This window comes from Montipora foliosa, chromosome 14 (genome assembly GCF_036669935.1).
Source record: "Montipora foliosa isolate CH-2021 chromosome 14, ASM3666993v2, whole genome shotgun sequence".
NCBI classification, from domain to species: domain Eukaryota; kingdom Metazoa; phylum Cnidaria; class Anthozoa; order Scleractinia; family Acroporidae; genus Montipora; species Montipora foliosa.
Genome location: NC_090882.1, coordinates 5331436 through 5343935, shown reverse-complemented (window position 1 = coordinate 5343935; position 12500 = coordinate 5331436). Strand labels below are relative to the sequence as shown.

General features: G+C 38.9%; 2 protein-coding genes across 3 annotated transcripts in view; one reads left to right on the top strand and one right to left on the bottom strand.

Annotated features, from left to right (window-relative positions):
• The window catches only part of LOC137985064 (DNA polymerase eta-like), a 13058-nt gene extending 8358 nt beyond the window's left edge, over positions 1-4700 (bottom strand). The window contains exons 1-4 of the mRNA XM_068832512.1: positions 4509-4700; positions 3473-3718; positions 1276-1519; positions 259-362 (exon numbers count right to left, since the gene is read on the bottom strand). Of these exons, the coding sequence (XP_068688613.1) occupies positions 259-362; positions 1276-1519; positions 3473-3718; positions 4509-4639 (725 nt within the window). The 5' untranslated portion in view covers positions 4640-4700. The remainder of the gene's footprint in view (positions 1-258; positions 363-1275; positions 1520-3472; positions 3719-4508) is intronic.
• Positions 4701-4993: 293 nt separating this feature from the next.
• The window catches only part of LOC137985063 (uncharacterized), a 25992-nt gene continuing 18485 nt past the window's right edge, over positions 4994-12500 (top strand). Inside the window, exons 1-7 of one of the 2 annotated variants that reach the window (XM_068832510.1) lie at positions 4994-5015; positions 6635-6782; positions 8710-8835; positions 9074-9129; positions 9858-10119; positions 11026-11213; positions 11542-12500. The exon at positions 11542-12500 is cut by the window's right edge and continues 2650 nt beyond it. In XM_068832510.1, the coding sequence (XP_068688611.1) occupies positions 4995-5015; positions 6635-6782; positions 8710-8835; positions 9074-9129; positions 9858-10119; positions 11026-11213; positions 11542-12500 (1760 nt within the window). In that variant the 5' untranslated portion in view covers position 4994. Of the gene's footprint in view, positions 5016-5059; positions 5185-6634; positions 6783-8709; positions 8836-9073; positions 9130-9857; positions 10120-11025; positions 11214-11541 lie in introns of those variants that run through there. The other variant, XM_068832511.1, reaches the window with a different exon arrangement.

Below are 12500 nucleotides of genomic sequence, written 5' to 3'. Positions count from 1 at the left end.
AAATCCGAGTGCTGCCATGCAGGTAATCGGGAAGGTCGTAAGTTCGGCTCCTGCAAAGGAGCGATCGGATTTTTCCGATCATCTCCTACAGCTCAGTGGGAGAGCATCCGAACTAGTAATCGGAAAGGTCGTAGGTTCGGCTCCTGCAAAGCAGCACTCGGATTTTTTCCGAGTAAACATCCGAAAATAAATCTCTTCAAGGCAACATTTGCAAACAAAGATAAACCAGTAGGTGGGTTTCATCCAAATTCTACTTACACTTTCTTTAGCGGAACTGTTTCAAATAGCTTCGGTACAAAGCTTTGAGGTAATAACGTCTGTTTGTTTGGCTTATGGCGTCCACCACATAACTTTGCCAGCATCTGAGAGATGGAAGTAAACACATAGTTAAGGTTTCACACGAAAGCTTCAGCGTGGTTCTCAACTGCGACGTAGGAGCATACACTCCTTTTTATTTATATATATCCACAAATGCCCCTGATTAGACGCACGTGGATTTCAATAAGTGTCCAGCGCCTTGCTCTTCTTCCCAACTTCAACATTACTCGTGTCTCGGAACACAGACAATTAACGTCACGAAGTGGCCAATCAAAAACGACGGAAACAATCCAGTGAACCAATCAAAATTTGAAGTAATTACACGTAGCCAACATAAAGCGCGGGAAAATGTGCATGCGCGAGCCGCGATTGGTTTTGGTTTCACTTCTGATTGGCTGAAAAAGTGGCGCGTGCACTTTGAACCAATCATTGAGTGAAGTAATGCAAACCCAAAGTAATTCGCTAATTTCCTTCGACAGTCAATTGAAAACCGCTATAAACAACTGCATTTACCCTTAGGTAAAAATAACACTAACCTTTACCTTACTTTACTGTTGGAAATACAGCGTAGGTAGTAAATGCTTAAACATGAAAGAGACACTTTGCATTGGATGTGCATCTAATTGGGTATGAGAATAAGGACTATACACCGTAGGGACCGTCTTACAACACTGCGGAACGTTAAAGAACCTACACACTGTCAATGAAGATTAGGGGAAGACCCCGGTGTTGTGGCCTGTCATCCTCTTACATACATGTGTGAGTTGTGTGGGTGGATCAAGGTGAGATCAAATATGAACTGATAGTGGATGCCAGAGGCGCCTTTACAGGCTGCCGTCCAATCTTACCCCAGAGAAACGGAACTGTAAACTGCCATGAGACTGTATGTGATATTTGCGGTAAAATTATATACCATTATCATAACCATATAAGAAATAACTGTATTTGCTTTCTTACCTTATTATGAGCAACTCCCGCAGAGCAAGTAAACTGGGTCTCCTTGAGAACAGCTTCACGCATCTCTGATACAATTATCGCTCCTACAGCTAGCCTCCGATTGTTCTCATTGTCTGTAACAGAGGCTCTCCAAGCTTCAAAGTCCACAGTTTTACTCTCGCCATTGTCAATCATAAAACCTTCTAGGAAAGTAGTAGCTGCTGACTTTTCAGCAATTTCATGGATTTCCATTTGATTCATCTTTCTGTTGGTTATAGGCAAATGAATGGCTCTGTGAGACGCTGATACTTCTACCACTACTGCCAATGCCACTTCTACCACTACCACTACTGCTACCAGTACCACTACCACTATGACTCAGGGTTTTCGATAAGAATTTTAGTAGGCGGCAAAACCTGAGGACAAGGCGGAGAATGGACAATGCACACAGAAGGCACACTTTTCGAGCGCCGAAGGCACAAGCTTGTAGGGGGGGGGGGGGGGGGGGGGACCAGAAGCATCCTCCGCTGGGAACATTTTTGAATCTGGGCCTCTAAGAATGCAATAATTCCTGCAGTCTGGAGCATGCAGTAGGGTATTTGAACACAGTATTAATATCATTTAGAGAGGTAACATGAATACTATTAAATTTTTGAAATTCAGTTGACGGCAAGACATATTCTGGGTTTTGAAAAGACGCTAAAATAGCGTGACATATTCCCGTTCAAGGCTCCTTTGCATTCTGTACGCTGCGTGCAATGTCTTTCATCTGGCGTGACCAAAAAGACCTTTTGCGAATGTTGTCTTGTCACGCTTCAAATGTGCTTGGCAAATTACACCAATTACTGAACTGCTGGACTGCTGCCTCAAAAACGTGTGTGCTCGATCTTGGCATGGACAGGGAAACAAAAATCACCCTCAAAATTATACTGGCAAAAACTAACGATAAAAGCATCCGACGTTTCGGCGACATCTTGGCGCCATTGTCAGGGAAGACTAAATTAAATATGCGATCTCATTAATTTGCATGAGTTAGACAAAGACCTTAGTGCGAATTGAGTCTGATTGTACGTTTAAACACGGTCGTAATTGTTTAATGAGTAACATCTCACTAACGAGACAATGTGCCAGTATATGTTTATCTAAATCATTGTTAATTAGAACCCTCAAAATTGCTCACAATTCAGGCATCTCTTTTGTTTTTCATGAACAAAATTTTCCCGATCCAAGGCTTGTATTCTGTGTGAATGTTTCACATGTTATTCGTAAAATTTGGGGTAATTTCCCAGGAAAAGTAGGTGGTGAGTTCACGAGCAATAGCTGGCCAATTTCACTGGCTGCCAGCTTTTATTGAAGATTCTGTGACTACCACTATGACTACCACTACTGCTGCCACAACCACTACTACGACCACCACCACCAGCACGCTTCCACTACCACCACCGCTACCGCCATTTCTACCTCTATGAGTACCACTACCACTTCTGCTACCACTACCGCTTCCACAACCACAACCACCACCACTACCTCTACTGCTACCACCACTGCTACAACTATGACTACCACTACCGCTACCACAACTACCACCACCACCACCAATACTGCTACCACTACCACTACCACTGCTGCTACCAATAACATTACCACAACTTCCACCACTACCACTACCTCTACTGCTAACACCACCGCTACCACTATGACTATGACTACCACTACCAGTACCACAACCACTACTACCACCACCACCACCACCAATACCGCTACCACTACCACTACCACTACTGCTACCACTACCGCTACCACAACTTTCACCACTACCACTACCTCTACTGCTAACACCACCGCTACCACTACGACTATGACTGCCACTACCACTACCACAACCACTACTACCACCACCACCACTACACTACTGCTACCACTACCTCTACCACTACTTCTGCTACCACTACCTCTACCACTACTTCTGCTACCACTATGATTACCACTATCGCTACTGCTACCACTACCAATATCAGTACTGCTACAACTTCCACTATCATTAACACTACCTCTACCACTAACACCTCTGTTACCACTATGATTGCCACTACCACTACTGCTACCATCACAACTACCACCAGTCCACTACTGCTACCACTACCACTACCCCTACTTTAAACGTAAACGCTTGAAAAGCAAAACACCAGAGCTCTTTTCTGTAACTACATCTACTTACATTTTCACTGTTTCAGTTAAATCAAGGTAAGCTTCATCCACACTTGCCCTCTCGCAGTTGTCACAGAATCGCGACAACACAGCAATCACCTCTGCTCCAGCTTCTCGATAGTGAGTCAAATTGGCCTTCCCACGAGCTTCTGGAACTCGCACAAGTGTTATTTCAGGACACTTTTCTTTGGCTTCGTCTCCTCGCATATTTCTTGTCACACCAAAGTCACGGGCTTCATAGCTGACAGCTATAATGCTGCAAAATCAAATTTTGATTAAAGAAAGAGATTGTAATAAGAGCAATGATAATATTACAAATACTTAATTTGAAATAATAACCCATATATCTATTCCAAATATTTCTACATTCCTGATCATTTCTGATATTGACTACACCATTCACAACTTGAAATGATATTGAGTCATACATTGGCAACCCCAGCCTGACGCAATTCCACTTACAAAGGGAATGTCATTTGTCCGAAATAAAAAAAATTATTGTACAGCAGCTGTCCAATAATATAAAACTGTTGGATGGGTGTTAATTCCAAATGAAGGAATTCACTGTGAATCGATAGTTTTATCATGTACAGTATATAAATTTTAATTGGTGGTATTATGTGCAGCTTCAAAATGCAATACCAGCCATATTAGAGATTGTTGTTACAGAAAGTCGGTCAAATATATTCTTTTATATTGTTTTGTTATTTTCACATAAGTAAAGACAAATTAAAGTACATTAGCAGAGCCAAAGCCAGAGGCTTAAATGGCCTAATGGTCAACAGGGCAAGAGAAATTAATTTACTTAAATAATGGCAAGAATTTAGGAACATCGATCACATCATTGTACACACACACGTACAAACACAAACACTCGTATTACAAATTGATCAAGGCTGTGATTCGCAAATATTATGTATCCAGCCTTATCAAGAACAATCGTCGCCATATAGATCGTTGTCTTTAATATCGAATCTAAAATTATAATCGCATTGCTAACAATAAGCCTACCATTTACTCCTATCAAAAATCAAAATCATTCATACCCGCCACCCTTCCAAGTTTTATACTGCACCACAGCACACGGTTTCCCTCTCAATTCTGGATTCTTTCTTTGCTCCACTTGTACATAAAAACAGTCCATATCTACCAGTGCTACAATACGATCAAGCGCCATCTTAACTGAAGATCTTCCAGGAAAAACACTGTCGAAACTACTACCCCACGTTCGTCTTATCGGCCATTTTGAATTTTCCCAATCTCCCGCGAAATAGTTGTAAAAGTATTAACTTGGGATGGGAAGGAAGGGAAAAAAAATGAAGACCCCAACGATAGAAACGTTTTACCATAAAAATGAAAGTTTATTCTGCATAAAATATAAGTCCTATTTTTACTTTAAAGGTCACATAAGAAAAATTAATAAAATAAAAGTTCCGTCACACAAAAATCGTTCAACAATTTCTTTCTCTCCCCCACAGTGAGGGAAATGCTTTGTGATTTCTGCTCGCGTTGCATTCTGGATTGTAAACAAGATGGCGGTGGCGGAAAACAAAGTGAGTGCATTTTCGAGTGCTGTATTTAAAACTGGTTTTGTTTTAATCAAAACCTTTAAAGTATCCTCTGTTAATGGCATTGTCGCGTTGATTAACGTTCCTTTTGACCGAGATAGTTTTTTAAACTTCCTCCTCTCCTTGGAATAGGAAACCGGAGCTGAAAGTTGGGGTTAAAATTACATTTATTATTTGAGCGCTTCATTTATTTTAGATATGTAATATTTTTTGATCATTTTTGTTCAGCATCTTTCGACCTTAAGCATCGTTTTCCTAAGAAGACGTTCGTTTAAAAAAAGTTTTAGTAACGTGACATGTAAATTTACTAACTAAGCATTAATCAAAGAAGACGTTTCATAATCGATGTATGAATTCCCGTGTCGATAAGAAATTGAGACCGATTGCCTGTAAGAAAAAAAAATTGTATATATATTTTTTTGCCGGCGTATGTAGACATCCGCTTGGATGCCACAAAAGAATATTTTGACTGTTATCCACAAAAATCAAAGCAATATTTACCTACATGGACGTCTTCAAGAGCGCTGAGAAAGACTGCCGTGAAAGTGTTCCTCTTTCGTCTTAACTTTTAGCACGCGATGTGAGCAGAATGATTGATTTTTCAGTGTTTCCTTGATATATTCGCTGTTCACGGGTTTACTATCAAAAAATGCCTTGTGGAGGGCTCATGTTTCTTTTTAATTATCCCAAATAAATATAACTCGATAGCTTTTATTGTACAGGAGACCAGGAGTAAAAGAATATTTTTTTTAAATTCAATAACACAGCCCTATTCCATATTTTCCCTTTCTTTCTGTATTTTTTTATTTTGCAATGTTTGGTTGTATGTAGCTCCAATTTGTGCACTAATCTTTAACAAATTAAAAGTGGAAGTGTTTTACCTAATTGCGTTAATATTCAACCTGTGTTATATTTGGATGATGATTCTTTTTTTAATCATGAATATTTTATTAGAAGAACGTTTGTGACTGTGATAAGAAATGTTGTATGGTTCCTCTTCAGCTTAACTTCAGTAAACTGATTTCAAGTGTTTTTGATGTGAACCAATTTTCCAATTTTGATTAAATTTTACTGAATGTCCGCAATAATTGCTTTTGCACGTTTTGCTGGGCAAGCTCCTAGCTACAATTAATATGACTTTAGTTGTTTTGTTTTCTTTGAAAGTAACTTCCAAACTTGTATTCTTAATACATAGTATAATTACTTAGTAATTTTCATGAACAAATGAAAATTTAATTTGTATAGAATTGTGCTCAATCTCTATCAATCAGGGGTTTTTCTATTATTTTGGTATTTTTTCTATTAATTGGTATCTGGTTTTAAGTAGACTACCTGACGGTTGTCTTTGTCAAAATCAATTTTAGTCATAGGTTTTAAAGAATTTGTCTTTGTTTACTTTTCACTGCTATAGTAGAGGTCTCTCTGTCACTAAATTCAATTTAGGGAAAAAAGCAGCCAATGCTTTTTGTCGCCTGTTGGTACAATGTACTATCGAAGCCACCGATCCATTATGTTAATTCTGTTAAACAGATTCTAAAATTGATAACATTTACATTCCATGCATGCCTAGATTTCTTATGTTGTTGATTTTGGTTCTTTCTTAGATGAGGATAAAGGTTTATTTGGACGAAGGACCCAGAGCAGCTGAAATATTTGTCTCACCAGCCACAAAGTGTAGAGATATTGTTCAGAGACTTCAGCGACAAATTCATGCAAGTGATTGCTTTCTACTTGAAGTATGGCAAGGATGTGGTGAGTAAATAGTTAAATACGTATTTGCCCATTTTTGCATAGGCTTAGTCAATGTTTAGTGATTTAAAAATGTAATGAAAGGGACAGCTGAAAGTCTGGAAAAATGTGGCTTAAATAATTTGCAAAAGCCATATCCTATTTATTGAAGATATAAATGGCTCTTGCAAATTATTTTATGTACCAGTATTCTTTTTTTTGGCTGCTCTCCAGATGAAACTGGGAAGTAGAGGCTCGGGTAACGTTGAAATAGCCGGATAATGTTTGGCCTGTGACCTGAATTAAAATCTAACGAAAATATTTAAAAAAATGAATGTCTTTCTTTTCTTAATTCGCAGAAATAAAATAAATGTGTGAGATCATTCAATAAGAGTTACTGGACAAACATTTCTACTCTACAGTGTAATTAAATTAGTTCAATAAATTGAAGGTCTGCTAATCTGTTATGGTGAAGAAGAAATCTGCTATGTCTTAATACACTTGTACGATTTTGCCAAAGGGTCTTAACATTTAAATTCTCTCTCACATTGTAACTGATCAAAACTTAAGAAGTGTCATCTTTTTCTCAAAACTTAGAAAGAAATTAATGGCTGAATTATCTGTTACAACACTCTCCTAATTTACATAATACTTTTCATTCAATATTCATTGTTTAGTTTCTCATACTACAGAAATGTAAGGGTGGGATGTAAAATTATGGTCTCTACAAACTCTCAGCTTTGCCTCAAGTTATAAATGTGATATAACATGGCCACTTGATTTTTACATTGTACACAGTTACTGTATCTCCAAGTATTAGTTTCACTATTTGGGAGTATAATTTCTAACTTGTTTTGAGCTGTGTGAACTTCCAAAATCAAACTCACCAAAGGTATTAAAAGGATTGCAATGTTGTATTTGTGTTTGTGTGTAAAACTGTGCACCCGTCACTCAGGTGTATCTATAGTAATGACTCCTTGATTAAATCAAGTTATTACCTAGGATGCTATGAGGAAACCAACTTTCTAGAGGCTTATTAGATTACCATGCAAGTTGTAAATAGTTCTTTTAAGTCTCAAGGTTGCAGAATCAACCATGAGTCTTCTCAGTGGGGAGATACTAAATCTTGAAAACTAAATCAGCTTAAGGTGGCTCAACCAGTTTCAACACTTTCAAGTTACCTTGTTATTAGAAGGATTGACACTACAAGACTTTATCACATAACACCAATGTTTTAGTATGATGTGAAACATCAATTATTGCTGAACAAGATGCAGTCATTTTGTGATGTAACAAGTTACCTTGGCAACAGGAAAGCCTTGCAAAACACCCTTTATTTTGGCTTTAGTTGCTCATATGTGAAACACGAACTGGGTGACCCCAATTTTTTATTGCACAAAAAAAATTCTATGGAGCAGATTCAGAGCTACCTTAAATTTTCATTTAGTTAAGGTGGCTCTGAATCCGCTCCAAAGAATTGTTTTAAACTTTGCAGAAAGTGGCATTCTGGCATACTGTTTACATTCCAGAAAGACAAAATTGGGGTCAGTGAGTTCGTTTTGACATATGAGCACCAAAAACCCAAATATGTGGTGTTTTTGCAAGGCTTTCCTGTTACTACGATAACTTTTTACGTCACAAAAATGACTGCATCCTTTTCAGCAATAATAATTATTGGTGTTTGATATGGTACCATGACATTGCTGTTAAGTGATGAAGTGTTAAAAAATAAAACTGGAATACCTGGAGAAAAGAGAAAAAAGTCGCATATAAGAGACAAGAACCAACAAACTCAACCCATATACAGTGGATGGTGTCCATTATGGGAATCGATTGTCGGCCACATTGGAGGAAGTTGAGAGATATCATCGATCCAAAATGCTAACAAAGAATGATGTATTGCAATAAGCAAAACCATATATTGTTTTTTTTTTCTTTTTCCATCTCTAAGAACGTCTTGTTCCTGATAATGAATCGATCTTCAGTACTCTGCTGGAATGGGGAAGTGACCTACAAGATGTTAGATTTTACCTTCGGCGCCGGGAGGATTCTCCACCTTTCGCTCAAGTTGTTAATGGTAAGATCAAAACAGTCAACCATTGCTTGTAGATTTCATATGGCGAGATATGCTGTGTAAACAAAATGAAAATAATTATTATTGCTTACAAAAGTTTGATAAGAACTTCTTATGATTGCATGTATGAAAAGAAGGGCAACAGCTTTCAATTTTGTTATTAAGAAGTACATGTATTCATCAAGCTTCAAGGTCTGGTAACCAAATATGTTTTATATACATTTATGTTTCCTTTTTTAAGGGGCATCAGCGAGAGTGAATGGTTTCAAAGAGGAACCACAGCCTTCCAGGGATGTGGTAAGAAAATGAATTGGCATAATACATGCATTCTTCCTGGAACACCCAAGACACTTTCCTCTAATAATTGGGACTACAATCAGTGTCAAAATGAGTTGACACATGGTGTCACTCTGTAAAACAGTTTTTATGCATAAAACAACAGAACTATTAATTTTGTACCACGTTATAAGTTTTCAGTAGTGTAGCTGGCTCTTGTAACCTGCTATTGTTTAATTTTAGGTCTAAGTCATTGTTTTGATTATATTATCGTTTAGTGTTTTCTTTTTGGTTTGTGTAGCGAGCCAATCACATTGTATTACGAGAGCTGCTACATCACCTAAAAATGTCCAAAGAACCCCCCCCCCCCCCCTCCCTTCCCCATTCAATGTTGCCTGTTTGTAGCCAAAGATCACAGGAATTACGACCCAGCATTGTTCGGGGAGGGGGGGGGGGGGGGTAGGGGAGCAACTTGGGTAACCTAGCAAGGAGAAAAGAGATAAACATAACAGAATAGGTGGTTGAAAAAGGCAATGTGTCGACAATTTTGTCACTGATTGTAGCCTTAAAACAGAGAGTGCTCCCATGGGTTTCATTAATCCTGCCACCCTTTAGTTAGCCATTTTCCCTTGCACAGGAAGAATAAAGGCTATGTCACACTAAATGAAAAATGCACAAAAAGATTTTGACCTTCTAAGCTGTTATGATATAAGGAATCCACAGTAGAGTGTTATCTCTGTCTATTCCAGCTTTTAGGTGGAAATAGACTGTCGGTTGATGATCTCAAGGAAATTGCGGCGAGACAACAACAGGAAATTGCAGTTAAAGAAAGAGAACTGAAGGCCAAACAAGTTCAACTCATGGAAATTAAACGGAAGTCACAAAATAAACCACAAAGCCCACACATTCAGCAGTTATCAGCTAAAGTAGACAAGCAGGGAGAGCGGCTAACAGCACTGCGGCATTCACAGGATCAAGTAGATTCTTACAAAGTCAGCAACAGTGCATTAGGTATGTTGCTAAATACCAGCTTAAATTATTACATTGTTCAATGTAATTTAAAGTGGTACTACGACCAAAAAAAAATTTTGGTTTTCCTTTGGATTTCAAAACTATGTTAACTAAACACTAACTCACCCAAGTTTTAAGTTCTGATTTTAAAAAGACACCTGTTTATTTTAGCTGGAATTTTCTTATTCACTGGTCCGCCATTACTAACTTTAAAATCTTGAGAGAGCTGGGTCGAGGAGAAAATGACGTCAAACACTCATTAGTTTAAGAACGCAATGCGTGTGTACGCGGCGTAATTAATATGCAGCACGGGAGTTTCGGGCTTTCAGACTTTTCAACCCGTGTTTTGCATATATAATAAATTGCGTTTACACGCTGAAATTTTAGGCTAGTGAGTAAATGACGTCATTTTCTCTAGATCCAACCCTCTGAGGTCCAATCGGCCAGTTTTGAACGTGAGTAATGGCGGACCATGAAATCCAAAACTTACACTCAAAATAAACAGCCTTTGGATAAAACTCAAAGCTCAAAATTTTGCCAGTTAAGTGTTAAGCGAACACGCTTTCAAAATCTGAAGAAAAAAAGGAAATGATTTTTTGATCATAGTACCACTTTAAAGTTGAACTGACTGTAAGCTCAATATTTTTTAAAATTTATGTCAAATTTATTCCTCCTCCTAGAGGCAAAAAAATTACTATTTCTTCCACTAGAAATTCTACTTTTAAGTTAATTCTTCACGTTTGACCTTGTGAGAGATTTAGATAGTAGGCGAGAGTAATAAAATAAAGGCTGGAGTACAGCCGAGTTTTTATAATTTTTTATTTTATTTTTATTTTTAGCAGTTGGGACCCTGTGATTTACTTTGGATAAAAGAATTTATTGATTATTTTCCGGTTATTTTTTCAGCGGAGGAACTAGATAGCATCCGTTCTTTATTTCTGGAAAAAGAGAAAGAGCTGGCAATTGCAGTGACAAAAGTTGAAAGCCTCACTCAACAGCTTGACAAGCAAAGGCATGGCTTTTCGGGGTCTGCTGCCAGCCAAACCAAAACACATCAACAGCTGGAATTAGAAAGACTGCGAAAAGAACTGATGGTTAGAATACACTAGAAATGTTCCGAGTTTTAAGCAGATAAATTGAGGAAAAATCCGTGAAAAAAATTGTTGAGAAACTTGAAAGTTCCCCCAAAACACTTTTTTGCATGGGAGGAATAATCGTTTCTCGACTTCCTTTCTCCCCTCCCGGGTTATTTACGTTTCTTCCTGAGCAACATTAGAGTACTTAAGCAACGACGACGGCGACGGTATTCTTTTCAAGTAGTGGTCCAAAGGGGACGAAAAATAGAAAGCTTCTCGACTCTATTTGTCCATAACAGTAGTTTTTTGGTACCGTTTAAGTTTTTTTTTTTCTTTTTATTTGCAGACGCGAAATGAGCTTAATCATCAACAGAGCATTCAGATCCAGTCGCAAAAGCAACTCCTCGCTGAAAAACACAAGGAACTGTTCGAGCTTGACGCTCAAATCGACCAATACACTGAACAACTTCGCACAAGGATTTCGCGAAATTACCCCATTGATCACGACAACTACTCACCCTACCCTTCAGGGGAGGAGGAGTTTTTGGAAATGGACCACAGCAAGCTCGGCAGCTTTCCAAAAAGAGGGGCGACAGAGAACAGCGAGGAGTCGAAAAACGTGGGCGCCTCTGTCCGCTCGCGCTCCCGAAATTCACGGAAGTTGGAAACTTTACTTGAAGTTGAAGAGGAAGTTTCCGATGGTCACGGAAGTACGAAGTCTTCAACAGAGGATCTCACTCAGGGTCCCGGACCTCCAGGGATGTCACGCGTGACAGCGACGATGTCATTCTTTGAAGCAGGGAGTGCTAGAGACCGAGGATTGCCATGGAATGTGCGAGACGAAATGTCCAGTGGATCGAAAACAATGACCGCGGATGTGGCTGGTCGAGTGCCGAATGGTTTTTCAAATTCTTCGCAGCGTTTCGACCCGCACGGATTAGAAAGTAATGAATTTTCGAGCCCTGACATGTTTGATAGTGAAAGACGGTACGCCGGCGCAAAGGAAACACAAGTCTTGGCCGATTCCGCGCTTGAGCTAATGATATGTGATCCAGGTGCCGAGCCGAAGTTTCCTGCAAAACTGAAAGAAGATTTGTCGGAATGCGACAATTCACTGGAAGTACATATATTGAGCGAATCGGAGGAACCTTCTTGGAATTCCGGGCGAACCACGCCAAGTGATAGCAGTGAAAACTCGGGCCACAGTTCGCCATCTTCCTTATCGTCTATGTCATCTACTTCTTCAAACTCGTCTCCTCGTAAGGCTGCCCTTTTTGCTGTGACTGGCGGCGTTAAAAAGCCTGA